The following is a 23,458-nucleotide window of genomic DNA, read 5'->3' as shown; positions in this document are numbered from 1 at the left end:
TATGTTGTTCTCGATAGGGATCTACTTGTGTGAATTCAACCTTGGTTAAGAACACTAAAAGACTTTCTAGATGTCATTCTCGGGAGAGATTCACTTAGGTAAATTCGCCCTTGATCGAGAAAAGTTTGGTGGTCATCAAAATTAACCACTATTTGGACGAAAAATTTATTGCTTAAAGCATAACAAAAGATATTCAAAATAAGAAACTTAAATTTTCACTTGAAGCAAAATAACACATTCTAACTTAATGCGGGTTAACATTTTTTCAAGTAATTCATTGCTTGAAGCGGTACAAAGACATTCATACTTTTACCTTCCTAAGGTTAATTGTGACAAACCTTACACAAAAGAAACCTAAAAACAATACAATAAATCATTTCTTGGAAACTTGGCTTGTATTGATCTTTTGTTAAATATTTAAAATCAAGTGAACTTTTCTAAGCCTTCTTCGTGAAACTATTTGGTTCCCATTAGAGTCACTTTACACGATTGACTATATCAATCGTTTTGTCGACAAACTTGAACAACTTAATTAAATCCTCATAAGTTTTAGATTTTTTATTTTTATGGGTCAAGGAGAAGTTGTGAATGATGGCAAAGAAAAAGGGACTTGTGTTAGGTAGGCTATGACGCTTCCTACCTCTGACCCAATTGGTTGTTTATGTCTAAATTATCCTCCTAGGCAAAGCACGTGCGAGAAAATTGCTGAAGCATAACAATTTTAGCTAATTTTTCAAGGGATCTTTGATATTGACATATGTTTTTATGAATTATGTTGACAGACGAAGGAAACAAACCTTTCATACAACATAGAATAAAAATGAAGACATTTTTATAAAGTATAACATTAACTTTAGTTTGTGTATTTATATTCTAAGCAAAACTTTACTTATTAGACAAAATGTATTATATTGCCTTTGAGACGAAACACTTGCGTCTTACATAATCTATGATAAATAAAACCTTATAACCATGTTTATATTTTGTTGTTTAACAACACTTATTTAAAATATGAATGTTGAATTTTTTTTTCTCTACCAATTTATTATTATCAAAACTTGGATATTAATATTACAACGTAAAATTAAGAATGATATCTTATAAGATTTTGACTCGTCTTCACTTTAATGCATCTACCATACAAGAAAAAAAAATCAATTACTAATTATCCATGTGTCTATTTTTTTTTTATGTTTACTAATATATTTATTTCATGTATATTTACTTTTTATATATTAGGTTTTTTATTTGTTACATTTTTTAAAATAATAACTTAGTTTATTACAATTTGAAACTAAATATTTTTTTTTTCATAAAATATTTTAAAAAAATTGTGTTTCTAGTTATAGACAAACACATTAATTTCTACTATTTTTTTTATTTAATAAAAATAAAAATATAAGTAATTTTCATAGTTACAATATCATGAAAATTAATTATCTATTATGCTAATATTAATTACCGTCAAAATTGATTTTAATTTTTTATGCTTATATATATTTATTTTATTTGTTTTGGTCCATCTTTTTCAATTAATCATTTGTTTCAAAATTATACATGTTAAGACGTGAAAAAAAAATTTATACATGTGATGATCAATACATTAAAGACATGATTGTAGATTTAAAAAAGATCATAATAAATTCATTGAGTAAATAAACTAATGATCCAAATTTTCGTTGTCATAATTAAAGCTTTGCTTAATTCTAACATAATAATATTATTAATATAATATGATATAATGTTCAAAATAGTTACCATAATCTAATATATAATATGAGATAATATTGGAATATTTGACAAAACTTATTGGAATCGATTTTTTACAATAAAAATATGTATGCCGACAAAAAAAATAAAAATAAAAATATGTATATATTCATTTAAATAATTTAATTATTTTTTTACTTTAGAATAAATCCTTTCAAAATGGTTCACATGATATACCGAATAAAATTTAAATTAAAAATGATTTAAACGTGATTTTTTTTATCTCTTAGTTTTTTAGTTTTGTTTCTCTTAATAGAAAGCTTATTTATGTACAAATTACATTTGAGATATATGAAATACGTGTTAAATTAAATATCTTTTGAGTTTAATTCTTAGTTTAAGTTGTTTAATATTTTTAGTTTTAAATTCTTATTTTGGAGAGTTTTTTAAGTGGTAATCAATAATGTACTTATTTATTAATTAAGTCTCTAGAAATAAGGTGTTATTTTTTTCTTTTATCTTTTATTCATTAGAGTTTCATTTTAATTTTATGATCTTGTTGTACTCTTAACAAAAAAACTATATATATTTTTGGATAAATTATTTTTGTTCTAAATCCTTCCAATTTTTTTAGATGTTAATTACAAGTATTAAAGAGCACCTCATCACTGAAATATTTTATTGTTTTAGTATGAAATTTTGAACATTATTTCTTTATCATGTTTGTTTTTAAGTAGTTTCTTACTTTGCTACCTTTTTCTCCATATTTACTTATTTGTGCATGTTGGTTTTTAACTAATTTTAATGATAACAAAAATCATTAGGTTAAAACTTAATCTTGTACTTTTCACATTTATCCCTGTCCCATTACAAAAGCTTAATCCTTACACGTGAAATTATTATGTTATCTCAACATTTATTATGATCAAATTCCATTTATTAGACAAATCTACCTTCAATATCTACGATCAACTTATGAAGCAAGTGGCAAAATAGAGAGAAAAAAAAAAGATTGGCCCCATAAAGCAAAAGTGCATATTCATAATGTTTAACTATTAATATAGTAATATAAATTTCAACCATCTTATGAACTTACATCATTTACTCATTTATAAAGTACAATTATAAATCATAAAAGAAATAACAAAAAAAAATGTAAGTTATCAAGCATTAAATCAATTTTAAATAAATATTCCATATATTTATTGGAGTTTCACATCCTCATACAACACAGCTATTTCAATTATAGCTTGTTATTAGCATTACACACTAGCCCAGGTCATCATTATTCTTCACAAAAGAAACATAAATTCTAATTTTAATTATATTAATTATAAAATATTTTTTAATTGAAGAATACAATTATTTTATTATATTCCTTTTTCTATCTCTTCTTATTACATATCTTATTTTACAATGAAATTTATGAATACCACATCACATTTAATTTGACGTAGTTGGCAATTTTTTTCATTTATGATAAAAAAGTTATTAGATAAAAACTAATTTTAAAAACAAAAAATAATTCCTTAATTAAATTAAATATTATTTTAGAAATTAAAAATATTAATTTATATTGATTTAGGTAAAATTTGAATGAATAGAATATTTGATGGATTTAAATGGAAAAAAGAAGTTTGAAAGAGAAGAGAGCGAGGGAGGGCCAGGTGTGTTGTATATAACAAAGCGTTTGGAGGCTAATTCGGTGCCACTCTAACAATCGCTGGCCCTATCAAACACACACGCCTTATTATTAATATTCTTTCTTTACCTTTTACTTTTCGAATCCAAAAAATACCATAAAAACATCCATAATTTTTGGATTCCATTCCCAAAACGAGAGAACAAGAAGAAGGAGAGAGAGATTGGAACGGCGTTTCTCTGTTCCTTCGCCACCCAATAATCACCCACTTCTACCCGTTTCACCTCTACCCTCTCTTCTTTTCTCCGTTTCATTCATCAAGGTACGAATATAAAACGCTGCGTTTTCTTCCCGCCACGCTTCCAACCTTTTTTTTTTAATTTCGTTTCACAAATCAATGCAAGATTCGTCTCTCTCAAATCAAATGTAGCACAACCCCACCTTTCTCTCCATTCACCGTTATTTCAATCGCTTCGTGGATTCTGATGCATTGGGTTGCAGCTCATCATTTTGTGGCCATTATATTATACTAATACCAATGCTTTTTTTTTTTTTTTAAATTTTCTTTCAATAACATTAATCTTGATTTCTGGTGTTCTCTTTTCTATATCCAAACTCAGATCTGCACCGACTTTTGCATTTATTGTACATTACTTCACCGGTAGATTGGTGTCTGAAAAATCAATCGTAACTTACACTGTATTTTTTTTTTCTTCACATTTTTGTGTAACGGGAATTTCCATTTGATGTTGTTGTTGGCCTTATGATTTGAATGTTTACATGTTCCTTTTTGTAACGATGTTTCAACTTTCCATGCAGGCGTAGGAGTATTCACGATGGTTGCAACAGCCGTAACGGCGTCGTTTATCCCTGTTGTGCCTTCGCCGGACTCTGGAAAAGGGAAGCAGACGCAATTGGGTGGTGGCTCTGCGAACCTGAGAGGACTCCAACCGAGAAATGGTTTATGCGGTGGCTTGCAGGTGAAGGCAAACGCGCATGCCCCTCCGAAGGTTAACGACACCGTGAAGGTTGAGGATGATTTGCCATCGTCGTCGTCACTTTCTCATGCTCCGAGGACTTTCATCAACCAGTTACCGGACTGGAGCATGCTTCTCGCCGCCATCACCACAGTCTTCCTAGCCGCGGAGAAGCAGTGGATGATGCTCGATTGGAAGCCGCGCCGCCCCGACATGCTCGTTGACCCCTTTGGGATTGGAAAGATCGTGGAGGACGGGCTTGTGTTCAGGCAGAACTTCTCAATTCGGTCCTACGAAATTGGCGCCGATAAAACCGCGTCTATAGAGACGTTGATGAATCATTTGCAGGTCAGCTCATGAAAAAACAACTTACCAGCTGTGTTTTCCATCAGAATTGGAAACCTGTATGCTAAATATTTGTTTGCATGCATGCTACTAAATCAAACTCCAATTCTAAGTTTTTGTCAAGTTTTATGTCGGCGTTTTTTATTTTATTTTATATTTTTCTTAACAACAGGAGACAGCACTTAATCATGTTAAGACTGCGGGGCTTCTTGGTGATGGCTTTGGCTCCACGCCTGAAATGTGTAAGAAGAACTTGATTTGGGTGGTTACCAAGATGCAGGTTGTGGTTGATCGGTATCCTAAATGGTAAGTTAGTTGGACTTGCCTTTTATAGAGTGAATTGCGAAAGCATCCATGCTCTCAACAGTTGATATCTTCTCTTGTCTGTCATCATCCTTTCTTTGACTTTTCATGATATCTGGTTGAATTTTTTTATTTTATTTCTGCAGTTCTGTTACTTATGCATCCTGTTTTTCAAAAGTGAGATAAGAGTTGCGAACTTGGGATTTAATGCGTGTTTGGAATAGATTATGGATCATATTAGAAAATATTTAAAAAAAAAAAAATCTGAAGTTGTTAATAAACTACTTCTGCAATGTGCATGAAATTCTTCCTGGATGGTAATAAATCTAATAAACATAAAGTTTTATACATAAAGAGTTATGGGAAGTTGCCTTACATCTGTTAGACTGGACATGAGAGGGTAATAAACTATGTAGAGATATTTTTACCTTTAGTAGTAAAATTGTATATTTCGCGTAAAAAGATCGGTGCATACACAGGTTTTCAAAAAAAGCAACTTATACCATGTGCTCATCTTTACATTTACTCTGTGGACAATAACTTCTGCTTCTGTTTCATCTGACTCTGAATGAATCTATGTTTGCTTCAGGGGTGATGTTGTTCAAGTCGACACTTGGGTTTCCGCATCAGGGAAGAACGGTATGCGTCGTGACTGGCTTGTACGTGATGCCCAAACGGGTGAAGTCTTGACAAGAGCCTCCAGGTAGATATTCGTTTCAGGAATCCTTTTTTCTGTTGCCTATAGACATGTTTTGAAGTGTTTTTTCTGAATCTGAATATTTCTCTGGTGATTCATCTCTGCTTGTGAAGTTATGTGCTATCATATTTACTTTCTCTTAGTAAAATTGTAACATTCAACTTGCTTTTCTCATGCCTTTAGAAATCATATAAGATTTTTTGTAGATGAGAATTTCTGAATCCACAAACAGTATTTAATACAATCTGAATTTGCTACGAAGTACAAGTCTTCAACGCATCTGTCTGCTGCACCTTGGTGCTAGGAAATTGTAAGGATTTTCTGATTGGTTGATTTTGATTTTGGTGTTGGACAGTGTTTGGGTCATGATGAATAAAGTGACAAGGAAACTGTCTAAGATTCCCGAAGAAGTCAGGGGAGAGATAGGCACTTATTTTGTGGATTCTGCTCCAGTTGTGGAAGAGGATAAAAGAAAACTATCCAAACTTGATGATTCAGCTAATTTCATTCGCACTGGTTTAAGTGTATGCGAACTCTTTGTGTAATTGCTAACATTGGTTTATTTTCTGAAGTATCTCTGATGTCTTGCAATTGTGTTATGTATCTCTATTTTCAGCCTAGATGGAGTGATCTAGATGTTAACCAGCATGTTAACAATGTGAAGTACATTGGGTGGATTCTGGAGGTAATCAATCTTCTGTTCTTGTATTTTTATTTAATCTGTCCTTAATTTTTTTTCTCTTTTTTTAGCGGGGATTTATTAGTAGAGCTCGTTTGACCTTTTAAAGGCAGGTTCAATGGTGATACTGTTATTATGCAACACCCACAGTGTGCCAAAGCAACTGTCAGTTAGTTCTTTTTAGAGTAAACTGGGTTTGATTCTCAATACTTTCGCAGCCCCATAAAGTGAAAGTCGTAAGGGGATATCAATTTTGTATTATAGTTTTGCCTCGTTATGAAAGTAGTTAATGACAGTTTGTGAAGTGCCTTGAAACCTGATAATGAGATAGTTGAGTTGTAAAATGGGACGGTGGATGGGAAAATAGAAAACCACTTTTCCTGGTTTGATCTTTTTGTGTCGTACTTAAGAGTCCTCTTTTTTATCCGTGTGTTTAATTTTAAGGGTAAACAATTGATTTTTATTTGTTTAGTTAGAATTTTGATGGAGCCATTAAACCAAAAATATTATTCTTTGATTACTGCAGAGTGCTCCACAGCCACTTTTGGAGAGTCATGAGTTGTGTGCCATGACTCTGGAGTACAGAAGGGAGTGTGGCAGGAAGAGTGTGCTGGATTCCCTGACTGATATATCTGGTGCTAATGTAGGCAGTTTAGCTGAAGGTGGACTTTTTGAGTGCAAACACTTGCTTCGACTTGAAGATGGTGCTGAAATTGTGAGGGGTAGGACTGAATGGAGGCCAAAATCTGCAAACAACTTTGTTAGTCAGGTTCCATCAGAAAGCACCTGAATATTGATTGGCATAACTGGAGGAGTGGCATAGCATAAAACTCCCTTTCCCACATGCAAATTGGATGAAATTCTTTAGAGCTATGTTTATTTTGATGAGATCTACATGTCTTAAATATATAAAAATTGTGTTACTTGTAAAAAAGGGAAGGGGGAAAGTTGAATTCCATTTGGTTTTGGTTTATGGTTATGCTACTCTTAGGTGTCATCAATATTTAATTGTTCGTCAAAATGGCTAAGCCTGTACATTAGTATAATTTTTTACCTTTCCCTTATAAGAAAGATGCAACGTTCCTCGTGAACATACCTAAACAAATAAATGTATCTATAGGTTGCAGGCTGACTTGGGTCAGATTCTAGCATGGACTTCGTATGACACTTGCTATCACACTCCACTCCCTCTTTCTTCCCCTTTTCTTTTTAATTCTAAAATTTTCTAGGATTCTTAATTAATAAAATCAAGTACGTATTTATGATGATATAAAAATCGAACAAAAATGGTAAACAAATTCTTTTTTTACGTACAAATTAAAAAGGAAGATAAAAAAAGAAATGGAAGGAATAAGATAGTTTAATGCTGTTTTTTAGTTGCAAAAGGTTAGTTTTCTTTAATTTTTATTTATTGTTTTTTTACCATTTTAGTTCTCAGATTTAGAAAAACTAAAGGTTTTAGCCATATTATTTTACCTTTATCCATTCATTCATTTATTTATTTTTATAATTAAATTATTCCGTGGTAGTATCTTAAATAAATGTTAGTCTTATTCAATTGGATCAAAATTTTCAGTTTTCTAAAATCCGGAGACTAAAATAGTTGGAAAACAAAACAGGTTGATCAAAATCGTGGACAATCGATAATCGAGGAACCAAATTATATTTGGTTAATTTTTGGCTCAATTCCCTATCTAGCACCATTTACATCTTTATTTCCCTATCTAGCACCCTTTTGTTTTTATTTCCCTATCTAGCACTTTTTTATTTTTTATTTCCCTATCTAGCACCATTTTAAAAATAAATAAATAAATAATAAATTATTATTTTTTTAATAATTTTAATTTTGAATGCATTAAAAAATAAATATTTTTAATGTTTAAAATAATTAGAAATATAATTAATGAATAAATAAATGAGTTTTTACAAAATAAAAACAAAAAAGTAATAAATTAAAAATGTTTAGTTTAAAATTATTATTTTTTAAAATGAAGAAAATAAAAAATTAAACTCTACAACAACATAAAAGTTGAATCTATAAACATACATTAGTATTTATTTTTATTATTATTGACGATGTAATCATGTTAATTTCAAGTAAAAAATACAGGACATATTTATAAAAAAAACCAAAGTCAATTAGTATTAATTAATAGTGGACACATAAATAATATTGAAGTGTTTACCTAAATGCAAAATTCTAAAAAAAACTAATACAAATGTTACACTTAATGCTTAAAAATGAGAAGAAAAAAATGCAAAAATAAACAAGTCTAGAAAATAAAAACAACAACAATAAAATAAAAACAAAAACCATAAATAAATAAATAAATAAAGATTGCAGAAAAAATAATAATAACTAAAAACATAAAAGGTATAAAATAAAGGAAAAACAAAATAAGATAAAGATAAAAGATATAAAAAAAATCAAATAAATCAAAACAAGATAAATATAAAAGATATAAGACGATACTAAATAAGTATATGTTGATCATAAAAAGGAAAATAAATGAGAGATGATCATTCATTTAATATGTTTCTAGTTATTATTATTTTTTCTGTCATTCTTTATTTATTTCTATTTATGTTTTTATTCATTAATTATATTTCTAACTATTTTAAATACTAAAAATATATTTTTTTAATGCATTCAAAATTAAAATTATAAAAATAATTACTGGATTGTGCAATTCTCGTCATTAATTATGTTTCATTTTGCACAAACTATTTAATGTACCACTGAAGAAAATATCAAATGAATGATCATCTTTTATTTATTTTCCTTTTTATGATCAACATATACTTATTTAATATCGCCTTATATCTCTTATCTTTATCTTGTTCGAATTTTTTTATATATTTTATCTTTACTTATTTTGTTTTGCCTTTATTTTATATCTTTTATGTTTTTAGTTGTTTTCTTTTTTCTGTCATTCTTTATTTATATCTATTTTTTGTTTTTATTTTATTGTTGATGTTTTTATTTTCTATACTTATTTTTTTGTCTCATTTTTAAGCATTAAGTGTAACATTTATATTAGTTTTTTTTAGAATTTTGCATTTAGGTAAATACTTCAATATTATTTATGTGTCCACTATTAATTAATACTAGTTGACTTTGTTTTTTTATATAAATATGTCATGTATTTTTTACTTGAAATTAACATGATTACATCATCAATAATAATAAAAATAAATACTAATTTATGTTTATAGATTCAACTTTTATGTTGTTGTAGAGGTTAATTTTTTATTTTCTTCATTTAAAAAAAAATAATTTTAAACTAAACATTTTTAATTTATTACTTTTTTATTTTTATTTTGTAAAAACTCATTTATTTATTCATTAATTATATTTCTAATTATTTTAAACATTAAAAATATTTATTTTTTAATGCATTCAAAATTAAAATTATTAAAAAAATAATAATTTATTATTTATTTAATTATTTTTAAAATGGTGCTAGATAGGGAAATAAAAAATAAAAGAGTGTTAGATAGGGAAATAAAAACAAAAGGGTGTTAGATAGGGAAATAAAAACAAAAGGGTGCTAGATAGGGAAATAAAGATGTAAATGGTGCTAGATAGGGAATTGAGCCTAATTTTTGTGATATATTACATTTTTTTTCATTTTTTAAGCAGATTTTAATATTATTATAATTGCTACATGTTCATCCACAAAGCATTAAAATACGGAAGCGGATATGGAATTAGGATTGACAAAATGGAGTCAATTACTCAACAATTAGTATTTACACTTTTATTTAGCCATTTAGTATTTTTTTATTTATTTTATTTTCCTATCTAACATCTTTTTATTTTTATTTCCCTATCTAGTACCATTTCAAAAGTGAAAAATTAAAAAAAAATATTTTTAATGTTTAAAATAGTTATTAATGAATAAAAAATGAGTTTTTACAAAATAAATTAAAAAAGTTTATTTTAATTTTTTTTAAATGAAGAAAATAAAAAATTAAACCCTACAACAACATAAAATGCTACCTACACCCCTTATTATACTAAAGGCACCTTATCCTAGCCTATCTTTGCTATTTGGACCCTTAAAGTGAGCCTAAATTATTTACAAACATATTCTATTTTTTAATTAAGAAGACCAAAAGGAACTTCTGATATTCAGGTTTATAACTTCTTCTTTTGTTGATTCTTTCTCAAGGTTTGGTGGGGTCAGACCTTGTATCTTGAGATTATTGACCCTCTTAGAGAGTGCTTGTTGTGTCCTTAGTTATCTGTCGGTTTGTATCAAACTTCTTCCTTGATCAAACCATGTATCAATGTGTTTTTAACATCTATTTGTTACAACTTCATTTTATTGAATTCAACAAATGGGAATAGAATATGAATTCCATCTAACTTAGCATATTGAGCACAAATTTCAATAAAATTTATACACTTTCACTACAAAATATTTTATTTTAAGAGGGGTTTATTAGCTGGGTTCCAATAACCTCTCTTAAAATAAGTGTTTAATGGAATTTTTTAAATCCCTAACAAGCTTAAGTCGTTTAAAAGTTTTATTATTTCCTTCTTTATTTCTATTTTTATTTTTAAAAGTTTTAATTTTAATGAGGGTTTCAAAACCGCCGGAAAGTGATTATTTTTCAGGAGTTCGTAGAAATCGCCGATAATCAGTTAACGACGTTAGATCTTTCAGTGGAAAAGTAAACCGCGGGTAACACACTTAACGGGGGTTAAAACCGCCAGTAACGCCAAATATAATCCCCGTTAAAAAAAATTGTAGTACTTCTACTCTGCAAATTATTCGCCTAGCTCTAAAATATCTTATCAGACTTACAATAATTAAATCTCACATAAACGAATTTTAGCATTAAATGTTCTAAAATTGTAGATTATATGGACCTTAGATCTTTAAAAATCTTTTAAGTAAAATTCCTTCATCACTTTCGAGTGAAGCTTTCTTAAACTTTTCTTAATATTGAGAATGAAACATTAAACTCCAAAAGGATGAAAATAAAATATATTAAAGTTTCAATCTTTCCACAACTCATATCTGTATTTTTTTTATTAATGATATAATGTTAGTTTTGTTTTGTAAATAACAGGCCGTACTAATTACTTATGCTCAAAGGTATTTAGGACATGAATTTGCATCAAGTATCGTTCAAATAATTTATTGTAACAAATTATTTGTTCTCTCGATAACACCATTTTTATAATGTGTTATTGGAGTTGAAAACTACTGTTGATATCATAGTTTAGCAAAAGGTTTGAAAGTTTTCATTTTTAAATTCACATTTATGGACAATTTTGATAGAAACAATTGATAAATTCTTTTAGTTTTGGGCAATTTTACATAATACAATTTATATTAAATTATTTTTAGAATTTTATAGAATACAATTTATAATGTTAATTTTTTTCTTTCACATTTTGATATTTTAAATTTTTTTTATTGCATTTTAAAATATATATTTTTTATTAATTACATTAATCTAATTGCATATTTTATAATTTCATATTATATCATCTTATTTATTTAATTTTTTTTTTGCATTCATGAAGCTAATTTTTTTTTTATAAAGTTTCCATGATAGGAATCACTATGCAATTTGACATCTTAGTTATCCTGACACCTCAGGTAACAATCACATGAAAAAATATTATTAAAAAAAGAAAAAATAAAGAAAATACAATAAAATAATGAGAGGGCTAGACCAAAACCCATATGTTAACAAAAGCGATAAGACTATACCTATTTATAAAGAATTCTAAGAACAGACTAGATGAAACCCTATTATACCAGTGAAATGATTCTCTATGAATAAATCCTAAATTAGTCAACTTATCAACGCACACATTCTCTTCACGAAAAATATGAGTAACCATAAACCTGATTTCTCCATAATAATTAAGACAAATATTTCATTGATTACGAAACATCCACGGAACAGTAGTCCTAGCAATAAATGCAACACAAACCAAGACATAATCACATTCAAACCATACATTAGTAAGTCCCATATTTTTACTTCCTCAGATCATATATAACTCCATAAAACTCAGCAACCAAAGTAGCCTAAACACAAAGAAATGCAGAGAAACTCCCAATAAACTCCCCATACTCCCAATAAGTAGCAAGACCAAGATATCTCCTAGAAGCCCCATCAATGTTAATTTTAACCCACCCTAGTGAAGGGAACTCCCATTTAACAGGAAGAGGACGAAGAACTTTACCAATACAAGTATTAATACCAAAAAAATGACACTGAAATCCAACATATCATTCTTCATTCATGAAGATGCTTAGAACTTCAAATTTTCATTTCTTTATAGAGTGGAATGTTCATTGCTATAATAAAATTAATTACCCAATATGTCAACATTAATTACATTAAAATTGATTGTTAATATATATATATATATATATATATATATTATTTATTTATTCATTTAAATTTTTTATCTTATCATTTTTATTTCAATATTATACATATAAAGACATGAAATTTTTTGCACATGTGACTAGGGATGACAAATGAACTGGTTTTGCTGGTATTGTTTGAATCTTTCAAATTTTAACGAGGTGTACTTGTATAGACAAAGTGGACATAGACAATACATGTGATTGATGGTAACAATTGTTGCAGTGTCGGTCGCTCGATTTCCTTGCTCTTCAATGCTCCACTTCAGACTTTAAAGCTCTCACTCTCCTTAATTCCTTAGCACTCGATCAAGGTTGATATGCAAAAGGTACTCCGAGGATCAACTAAGTACTCTGTGTAAAGAGTATATAATGAGAACTGATTAAAAACGTACCTTACTCCATTGTAGAGGGTTTATTTATAGCATTGAGCCATGGGCCATATGAAGGATGGGTCGAATCTAACATGTATCAGTGTTATTTGATTTTTAGGGTGGTTACCTTGATTTCTTCATTACCCAGATTTCATGGGATGTGACCCTGATTCTTAGGGAGTCTCCACAACTGCCTTAACTACTATTTAGTATAACTATGTTTTAAATATGCTTTTGACCGATCGGTCACCGAGGCCGAGTGTCATGCTCGTTAGGTATCTGACCGATACATGAGGGATCCCCACATTGATTGTGTATGAATATGTATGTATATGGGTATGGATAATACTCAATTTTTTAAATTGGGTAAGTGAACAGGGATGAGTGTGTACATATATCTTGCATCCCCATCCTCATACTCATCCCAATACACATCCATATCATCATAATTATCTTTGTTTTAAATTATTTAAACACCTTTAATTTATTAGGTAAACTAAAAAAAAGTTAATATTAACTTTTCTTTAATTCTTAGTTTCGTAACTTATTTTTGACCATACATTTAATTATTTTTTACTTTTTTCTATAATTATTTATTATTTGATAAACCCTTATTAAGTTATTATTTGATATAGGGGGTGGGTGCTAGTGTACATGTGTTTTCAATGGAGATGAATTTTTACTTTGGAGATAAGGATGAGATAGTTAATCTCGTATCAATCTTATCCGATTGCCATCCCTACATGTGACCACAAAAAATAATAATTAAATAATAATAATAAAAAATAATATATATATATATATATATTAGGAACTTTAAAAAAATAATTTAGTAATATAATGGTATGACATTTTAGTTGTCCAAGTAAAGCTTTACTTAATGACGACATAATAATATTATAAAAAAATAATTGTATATTAATATTAAAAAAAATCATATAATAAAATACGTGATAATATTAGAATATTTTTTAGAACTACTATGAAGAATATATATATATATATATATATATATATATATATTTAATAATTTTCTATCACTTTATAATGAAGTTTTTCAAAATGTTCAGAATGAAGTTTGTACCGGTACGGGGGAGAGATCGGGACCCACCCGGCTGCCCGATGCCGTGTCAGCCTGACCGAGACCATGAGAACCTGGCCAAAACCTTTGAAGACTTGGCCGACCGGCCGGGGGGCCGAAACCTTTGAAGATTTGGCCAACCGGCCGGGGCCGAAACCTTTGAAGACTTGGCCGAACGGCCGGAGCAGAAACCTTTGAAGACTTGTGCCGAGAGGCCGAAGCCTTTGAAGACTTGTGCCGAGAGGCCGACCCCCTCCCCGCGAGACTGAAACGGGCGACGAGTCGTGCCTAATCAGGTCCACCCGGACGACCCTGACGGCCGACCCGAACCGCCGTCACCCCTTTACAAACAACATCATCGAAGTCCCACTTCCTGAGAAGTGGAAGGGTTTCAACCGAGACCGATACGACGGGTCGACCGACCCGGACGAGCATATGGACGCCTACACCACCCATATGAGTCTCTACACCTCGGACGACGCCGTCTTGTGCCGAGTGTTCCCCACATCCTTGAAGGGTGCAGCCCTTAGTTGGTTCACCAAGCTCTCACCCAACTCCATAGATAGCTTTGCCACGCTCATCGCAAAGTTCGAAACACAGTTTGCGACCAGCCGGCCGCACCACCTGACCTCAATCGCCCTGGTAGGCATCCGCCAGGAGAAAGGAGAGTCGCTGAGAACCTTCGTAGATAGGTTCAGCAAAGTGGCAATGAGCATCCGAAATCTGAGTCCGGATGTCGCTATGCACCACATGCTGACGGCCCTGCGCCCGGGGCCCTTTGCCGACAACCTATGCATGCAGCCGGCCGACAGCCTGGACGAGCTGAGAAAGAGAGCCGCTAAGTACATGCAGCTGGAGGAGCTTAGAGAATTCCGCAACCAGGCCCGTGCCGAGGCCGGTGGAGAGAGGAAGGAAGAAAAAGACCGACAGGCTCGGCCGATACAGAGAACGGACCGGCGCCGGGAAAACCGAGACCGACCGATCCGTTTCTCGAGGTATACACCCCTAACGGCCGAGCGGGGAAGGATTCTGGACGAAGCCCTTAACGCCGAGCTGATCCCTCCCCCAAGGAAGGTGGCCAGCCCAAATAACGCCGACCGGAGGAAGCAGTGTCGGTACCACCAGAACACCGGACTCTCAACCGACGAGTGTCAGGCCCTTAAGGACAAGATAGAGGAACTTATCCAGGCTGGGCATCTCCGCCGGTTCGTCAGGAATGGCCGAGACCCACCAGGCCGGGCGGATCCTCCCAGGCGGACGAGGTCACCTCAGCGCGGCCGAGAAAACCAAAACAACAGAGGCGACCGGCAACCCGCAAGGGCCGACCCCCCTCGCAGGGACGATCTCCCAAGGGAGGGCGATAGGAGAGGTAACCGAGAGGTTATCAACACCATAGTCGGCGGTTTCGCCGGGGGAGGAAGCACAAACAACGCCCGGAAGAAGCACCTCCGGGCGGTACACCAGGTAAACGCCGTGGCGTTCCGACCAAGGATGCCACCCATCACGTTCACGGACAAAGACTTTAAAGGCGTGGACTACCGCCAGCAAGACGACCCGATGGTGATAGCGGTCGACATAGATCGATTCACCATAAGGAAGACCCTCGTGGACCAAGGAAGTTCGGTAGATATCCTCTACTGGAAAACTTTCAAGGCCATGAGAATGACCGAGGCCGAGATGATGCCATACGACGACCACGTGGTAGGATTCTCGGGCGAAAGGGTGGGTACCAAGGGGTATATCGACTTGTACACCACCTTCGGAGAGGGGAAGAACACCAGGACCATCAAAATTCGGTACCTGGTCATCGACGCCAACACCTCCTACAACATCTTCCTCGGCCGACCATCCATCAACCGGCTGATGGCCATAGTATCAACCCCTCATCTCGCAATGAAATTCCCTTCGAAGACAGGAGACATTCTCACGGTCCACGTGGACCAGAAAGAAGCACGGGAATGCTACGCCGAGAGCCTCCGGGTGGAGCCTCTAAGGGCAGACACCTCTCCCCTTTGGGCGAGAAAGTCCTCCCGAAAGGACCGCTCCCCCAGGAAGGACCGGCCTAGGGAGACCCGGCCAACCGTGGCACTAGTGGACCTTGATCCCCAGGCAACCGAGGACAGGCTAGAGGCAAGAGAGGAGCTGAGGAGAGTCCCCCTCCTCGACGAAGAGCACAGCACGGCTGTAGGGACAGCCTTGGCGGCGGCCGAGGCCGAGGTCATGCACGCCGCGCTAAAAAAGAATGTCGACATGTTCGCATGGACGCCGGCCGACATGCCGGGAGTAAGTCCGGATGTCATCACCCATCGGCTGTCCATATTTAAGGAAGCCCGTCCGATCTCCCAAAAGAAGAGGGACTTGGGCGACGAAAAACGACTCGCAGCGAAGGAGGAGGCCGGCAAGCTCCTGTCGGCCGGATTCATAAGGGAGGCCCGATACACGATATGGCTGGCCAATGTCGTCATGGTTACCAAGCCTAACGGTAACTGGAGGATGTGCGTCGACTACAGAAACATCAACAACGCATGCCCGAAGGATACCTACCCCCTCCCGAACATTGACCGACTGGTGGATGGGGCGGCCGGCCACAAAATTATGAGCTTCCTGGACGCTTACTCTGGCTATAACCAGATAAGCATGCACCCGCGGGACAAGGAGAAGACGGCCTTCATGACGGCCGATGCCAACTACTACTACGAGGTCATGCCGTTCGGCCTCAAGAACGCCGGGGCAACCTACCAGCGCCTCATGGACAAAATTTTCAAGGGTCTAATAGGCCGGGCGGTAGAAGTCTATGTGGACGACATAGTCGTGAAGTCCGACTCGTTCGAGCAACATCTGAAGGATCTGGACGAGGTCTTCAAGGCCCTAAGGGGGGTCAACATGAAACTCAACCTCGAAAAATGTACTTTCGGGGTGGAGGGAGGAAAGTTCCTAGGCTTCATGCTCACCCACCGAGGGATAGAGGCCAACCCCGACAAATGCCAGGCCATACTCAGCATGAGAAGCCCGAACACCGTGAAGGAGGTACAACAACTCCTTGGGCGGCTGACCGCCCTCTCTCGATTTGTCCCCCGCTTGGCCGAGAGGACGAGGCCGATCGTTCAGTTGCTCCGTAAAGGCAAAAAATTCGTCTGGGACGACCAATGCGAGGAAATCTTCAAAAAATTCAAAGAGTTCCTCACATCTCCGGCCGTCATCCAGAAGCCGAGACCCGACGTCCCAATCCTCGTATATCTAGCAGTCTCGGAAGAAGCAGTCAGCGCTGCCCTAGTGCAGGAAGCCGAGGGCGAGGAGCGACCCATATACTTTGTCAGCCGAACCCTCCATTCGGCCGAGACCCGATATCAGATGATTGAGAAGGTGGCTCTCGCACTCGTCCTCACGGCAACACGGATGCGCCCCTACTTCCAAAATCACTCCATAACTGTAAGAACCGACTACCCTATTTTCAAAATTTTATCTAAACCGGACCTTGCAGGGAGGATGATAGGATGGTCGGTCGAACTCTCCGAGTTCGACATACGTTATGAGCCGAGGGGCGCCATCAAGTCTCAATGCTTGGCCGACTTCTCGGCCGAGCTGACACCACTGCCCACCCTCTCGGACGGTTGGACTCTCTACGTGGACGGCTCATCAAATAAAACAGCCTGTGGGGCGGGAGTCGTCCTGGAAGGGCCGGGCGACCTCCTCCTGGAACAAGCCCTCCAGTTCGGATTTCGGGCGACCAACAATCAGGCCGAGTACGAGGCCTTGCTGGCCGGGCTGAACCTAGCTTACGACATGGGAGCGTGCGAGGTTACATGCAAAAGCGACTCCCAGGTGATGGTCGGCCAAGTCAACGGAGATTTCGAGGTTAAAGAGCCTTTGCTGCAGCGGTACTACCACGCGGCCAAAAACAGTATCGCCCGCTTCAACAAAGCGCCCTTGCAACACATACCGAGGGAGGACAACAAAAGGGCCGACATCCTGTCCAAGCTCTCGATCACCAAAAAGAAGAGCCACCAGAGGTCAGTCATACAAATATGGCTGAGACACCCTAGTGTGACGGAGGCCGAGGCCGAGTGTCTGGCTATCGAAGAAGAAGAGGCCGACGCCGAAAACTGGATGACACCCGTCATCCAATATCTAACGGTCGGCACATGCAAGGCCGGCCAAGAGAAGGCGATGAAGCAGCAATGCGCCCGGTACACCATGATTAACGAAGATTTGTATCGGAGAGGCTACTCGACCCCCCTGCTAAAATGCATCACCAACAAAAGGGCCGAGTACATCCTGGCCGAGATCCATGAAGGAATCTGCGGAAATCACGCCGGGACGAGGACGATGGCCGCCAAAGTTTTGAGGGCCGGCTACTACTGGCCGACCATGCAAGGCGACTGTGCCGAATATGTGAAGAAATGCCCCAAGTGCCAAGAGTTCGGCCCCCTCCATCACACCAGGCCGGAAGAACTGCATAGCATCATCTCCCCATGGCCGTTCGCCATGTGGGGGATGGACATTATCGGGCCATTCTCCCCAGGGAAGGGGCAGACCAAATTCCTCCTGGTGGGAGTCGACTACTTCACCAAATGGATCGAGGCCGAGCCCCTCGCCTCCATCTCGGCGAAGAATGTACAAAACTTCGTATGGAGGAGCATAGTTTGCCGATTCGGCGTCCCACACACAATAGTAACTGACAATGGCCGACAGTTCATCGACCGAGGCCTACAATCCTTCTATGACGACCTGGGCATCAAGTCCGTCACAGCCTCGGTGGAACACCCGCAAACCAATGGGCAGGCCGAGGCCGCCAACAAGGTCATACTCAACGAGCTGAAGAAGCGTCTGGGCAAAGCAAAGGGCCGATGGACCGAGGAGTTGATCGAGGTACTTTGGGCGTACAGGTGCACTCCCCAAACTACCACACAAGAAACGCCCTACAGCCTGACATACGGAACCGAGGCCATGATCCCGGTAGAGGTGGCCGAGCCCACCATACGACGACAGATGTTCGATCTCACCCTAAACGAGGAAAGCCTAGCGGTCAACCTTGACTTGGTAAGTGAGCTTCGTGACAAAAGCAAGATTCGGGAGGCTGCCTGCAAAGCCCGGGCGTCCAGACGGTACAACACCAAAGTCCGGCCGAGAGGTTTCCAGAAGGGCGATCTTGTCTGGAGAATGCGTAGCGACGCAAGAAAAAATGAAGGGAAGTTCTCATCCAACTGGGAGGGACCCTTCCGAGTTCGAGAAGTTGCGCAGGGAGGGGCTTATCATTTAGAATGGCTGTCAGGAAAAATTGTACCGAGGACGTGGAATGCCACGCACCTCAAGTTCTATTACAGCTAAAATCAATAAAATCACGCACTCTTTCCTCACCCAACCAGGGAGGTTTTAACGAGGCGTTTTCATCAAAAGTGTTGCAAATATCCTACCGAAAGTATTGGCCGAACGCCCACTTGCTCGATTAACATCGCAAGTGCCGGCCCGCCGACCGCCCGCTCGATTAACATCGCGAGTGCCGGCCCACCGACTGCCCGCTCGCTCGATTAACATCGCGAGTGCCGGCCCGCCGAACGCCCTCTCGCTCGATTAACATCGCGAGTGCCGGCCCACCGGCTGCCCACTTGCTCGATTAACATCGCCAGTGCCGGCCTGCCGAACGCCCGCTTGCTCGATTAACATCGCAAGTGCCGGCCTACCGAACGCCCTCTTGCTCGATTAACATCGCAAGTGCCGGCCGACCGAATGACCACTTGCTCGATTAACATCGCAAGTGCCGGCACGCCGAATGCCCACTTGCTCGATTAACATCGCAAGTGCCGGCACGCCGAATCCAACATTCGCAAATAGTGGCCGAACGCCGTATTATACCTACTCGAATTTCGACGATCACAGATATTGCCGACCGCCCACATTTCCAGTTGGCCGAATTTTACATTCGTAATTAAATGGCCGATCGCCCACATTCCCACTTGCTCGAATTTTACATTCGCAATTAAATGGCCGGCCGCCAACATTTTCAGTTGCTCGAATTTTACGTTCGCAATTAAATGGCCGATCGCCCACATTTTCAGTTGCTCGAATTTTACATTCGTAATTAAATGGCCGATCGCCCACATTTCCAGTTGCTCGAATTTTACATTCGCAATTAAATGGCCGGCCGCCCTTATTTTTACTTGCTCGAATTTTACATTCGCAATTAAATGGCCAGCCGCCAACATTTTCAGTTGCTCGAATTTTACATTCGCAATTAAATGGCCGGCCGCCCATATTTTTACTTGCTCGAATTTTACATTCGCAATTAAATGGCCGGCGGCCAACATTTTCAGTTGCTCGAATTTTACGTTCGCAATTAAATGGCCGATCGCCCACATTTTCAGTTGCTCGAATTTTACATTCGTAATTAAATGGCCGATCGCCCACATTTCCAGTTGCTCGAATTTTACATTCGCAATTAAATGGCCGGCCGCCCTTATTTTTACTTGCTCGAATTTTACATTCGCAATTAAATGGCCGGCCGCCAACATTTTCAGTTGCTCGAATTTTACGTTCGCAATTAAATGGCCAGTCGCCCATATTTTTAGAAGACCGATTGAGTAACTTGTCAATTCTCACACCAAAATGATGAAAGGAAAACAGGACGACACATTAATAAACAAACATATTAGGCGATACATCAAAAAACCAAAGCAAAAGAGGCCACACCCCGGCCTCGGAGGAAATCAAAAGAGCAAGAAAAGGCCACACCCCGGCTAAGGGAAAACCTACTCCTGAACCTCTATGCACTCCCCCTCCTCGGCCTCAACCTCGTCGACCCGAGCCACGGCCTCCCCTTCATTGGTCCCGGCCGCCGAAGCCTCCTGCGCCGACAAAGCCCCCACCTCAGCACTCGGAACCAGCCGGCCCTGGTAAACCTCATAGTCCATGTTAAATGAACCAGTGGCCGGCGGCCCTCCATAAAGCACATGAGCCTGGCGCACCGCCCGGTCGAAGCATTGCTGGAGCAACTCCTCCGACTCCTCATAATTTTGGTCGAGCTCAGCCTCGACCTGCTCCTTTGCGGTTTGGAGGGCGGCCAACTCAGAGGCCGAAGATGAGAGTTTCTCCTCGGCCATCTTCTTCACCTCGACGACTTCGGCCGCCGCCCTTCGGGCCTCCTCCTTGGCCGAAGCCAAAAGCTGCCTCGCCTGAGCGGCATCCTTCGCGGCAAGCTCTCTCTCAGCAGCCTCCCGGGCAGCATTGGCCGAAAGTTCAGCATTAGCAGCCAAGGACCGCTGCAAATCCTCACGAGCCTCGGCCAGCTCCTGCTCCAACCGAGTCACCTCCTCGGCATGCCGGTCATGGCCTTCAACCCCGTGCTCAACGAGGACGATTGATCGGCACATAAGTTCTAGGCCGCTCCTCACCAAGTCAATGGGGGGGACCGACCGGAGCGACTCCCGAGTCCCCTCGGGGAGAGCCACGCGAACTCTTCGCATGAACCTGTGATTCCCCCCAAGAAGATCCAGGGCCGAGGACGAAGACCGGTGGCCTCCAGCTTGATGCCCAGACGCCTGCTCCACGCGCCGAGGGGACAAAGGAATCGCCTCAACAACCTCACGGGGAGGAGGCGGTGTCGGCAGAGAGCCGGGGGAACGATGGGTGGTAGCAATGTTACCTCCATCCCTCGGTCTCTTCTTGGACTTATGGGAGGGACCGGCCTCGCCCCTTCCAGCACCATGGGCGGTCGAGGGAATAACATCAATACTCTGACGTCCCTTTCGGGCAGCCGCCCTCTCCCGATACTTGTCGAAGACGCTGACGCCGGCCGGTTTCTCCTGAGCCATCGTAGCTGCAAACCAAAACAGTTAGAACAACAGAAATAAAAAACACCGACCGACACAACAAAGGACGAGCCTCATACCCCTAATGGTCGCCCAACGCGCTGTCTCGGTATATGCACCGATCAGTGATCGGCAAGGAAGCTTCCTTGGGAGTGCATCGAAGAAGGAGAGAATCTCCACCTCCTCGCCCTCCGTCGGCCTCGGCCAAGACTTAAACTCCGTCGGCTTGGAAGTCCAATACAGGGGAAACCGAGACCGACCTGCCCGGTCAAAGAAAAAGGCCGTCGCCTCGGGCCGAATGACAACCTTGACGAACCTCTCTTTAAACCTCTTGTACGAGACCGCGAAAGGGTCGAACAAAACACTCCCTGGCCGACCGGCCAAAGATAGCCAAGAAGCAAGGCGACCGGGATGAGAGCCATAATAGCAAAGAAAAGAAGAAGGGGTTGGGCGAAGCCGCATAACGTCACACAACAAGCGAAATGCCTGAAGGGACGCCCATGTATTTGGGTGTACTTGGGTAGGGGCCACGTTGAGCGCCCGAAGGACGCCCATTGTAAACTTATCAAAGGGGAGAGACACGCGAAGGTCGGAGAAGAAGCAAACATACATATAGAAAAAAGGAGGACCGGCACCAGCCCGATCCAGACACACCCGCTCGGTCGGCCCACACGGCAAGATCCTGAAGTAGTCTGGATCCCTGGAATCGTCAGAACCCTCGCCCGCTTTCAACACCGGGTACTTGGCCAAAAACTTGGCCACAGACTTCTCGGTGCCATAAGTGGACGAGAACTCAACAACCCTAGGATCCACCCAACTAAAATCCGCGAGTGGGACAGCTGTCGGGGGTGAGCCCGACCGGTCACCAGCGCTAGCAGGGGGAGAGCCCGGCCGGGCAACTACGATAGTAAGAGGGGAATCCGATCGGTCAACGGCGTTAACCGGGTCGTCCCCCCTAACCACCTCTACCATGGGTGACCCCTCGGCCATCCCAACCGATAAAGAATCGGTGGCAGATGAAGAGGTTGACGAAGAAGAGGTTGACGTAGGAGTTGACAAAGAGGAAGAAAGCCCAAGGGCACAAGAGGGGCAACCGGGAGAGGGGGAAGAATGGCCGGACGACCCTGACGTTGGCCGAGACACGGTTGACATCACTAACCTTGGAAAAACGAGGTGAAGCTTTGCCAAAAGACCGAACGGTCACTCTGTTCTCAGAGAAGTGGGCGAGGGAAGGTTCCACTATCACACAAACTCACTCAGAAAATGCAAGGTCTCGACACTGTTGGAGACCCCTATTTATAGGGCCCATGGGCCTCGGAATTCGAAGCGTCGAATCAATCTCAACCGTTAGATCTCTTAGATCCAACGGTTCACAATACTTCCCGCCCAAAAAACCCCTCATTAATGCCAATCACATCACGTCACCAAAGGTCATGTCACGCCG

At 39.1% G+C, this 23,458-nt stretch overlaps 2 protein-coding genes across 3 annotated transcripts; both read left to right on the top strand.

Annotated features, from left to right (window-relative positions):
* Positions 1 to 3,414: 3,414 nt before the first annotated feature.
* On the top strand, positions 3,415 to 7,501 carry LOC137820719 (palmitoyl-acyl carrier protein thioesterase, chloroplastic). 2 transcript variants are annotated; one of them, XM_068624933.2, is made up of 7 exons: positions 3,415 to 3,674; positions 4,172 to 4,677; positions 4,847 to 4,980; positions 5,567 to 5,680; positions 6,030 to 6,198; positions 6,291 to 6,359; positions 6,880 to 7,501. In XM_068624933.2, exons 2-7 carry the CDS (start codon positions 4,189 to 4,191, stop codon positions 7,141 to 7,143), a joined length of 1,239 nt encoding a protein of 412 aa, XP_068481034.1. In that variant the 5' UTR covers positions 3,415 to 3,674; positions 4,172 to 4,188; the 3' UTR covers positions 7,144 to 7,501. The 2 variants fall into 2 exon arrangements, with proteins under 2 accessions (XP_068481034.1, XP_090150964.1); XM_090294838.1 differs by lacking the exon at positions 3,415 to 3,674 and adding an exon at positions 3,910 to 4,051.
* A 7,143-nt stretch (positions 7,502 to 14,644) lies between these two features.
* Positions 14,645 to 19,469, top strand: LOC150025266 (uncharacterized). Its single transcript, XM_090295698.1, has 4 exons — positions 14,645 to 16,492; positions 16,841 to 17,114; positions 17,691 to 19,078; positions 19,398 to 19,469. Exons 1-4 carry the CDS (start codon positions 14,645 to 14,647, stop codon positions 19,467 to 19,469), a joined length of 3,582 nt encoding a protein of 1,193 aa, XP_090151824.1.
* Positions 19,470 to 23,458: the final 3,989 nt, after the last annotated feature.

The sequence above is a fragment of the Phaseolus vulgaris genome, chromosome 9 (assembly GCF_051622355.1).
Source record: "Phaseolus vulgaris cultivar YP4 chromosome 9, ASM5162235v1, whole genome shotgun sequence".
NCBI lineage: Eukaryota > Viridiplantae > Streptophyta > Magnoliopsida > Fabales > Fabaceae > Phaseolus > Phaseolus vulgaris.
This window is presented reverse-complemented; position numbering and strand designations above follow the sequence as displayed.

Excerpts from the sequence above, each read along its gene's own strand:
- LOC150025266 (XM_090295698.1), top strand. The coding sequence starts at position 14,645 with ATGGACGCCTACACCACCCATATGAGTCTCTACACCTCGGACGACGCC. Across the intron at positions 16,493-16,840 it reads CGCCGGCCGACATGCCGGGA|ATAAGCATGCACCCGCGGGA; the intron begins GTAAGTCCGGAT and ends GGCTATAACCAG. Across the intron at positions 17,115-17,690 it reads GAAACTCAACCTCGAAAAAT|GGAGGATGATAGGATGGTCG; the intron begins GTACTTTCGGGG and ends CGGACCTTGCAG.
- LOC137820719 (XM_068624933.2), top strand. The coding sequence starts at position 4,189 with ATGGTTGCAACAGCCGTAACGGCGTCGTTTATCCCTGTTGTGCCTTCG. Across the intron at positions 4,678-4,846 it reads CGTTGATGAATCATTTGCAG|GAGACAGCACTTAATCATGT; the intron begins GTCAGCTCATGA and ends TCTTAACAACAG. Across the intron at positions 6,199-6,290 it reads TCATTCGCACTGGTTTAAGT|CCTAGATGGAGTGATCTAGA; the intron begins GTATGCGAACTC and ends CTCTATTTTCAG.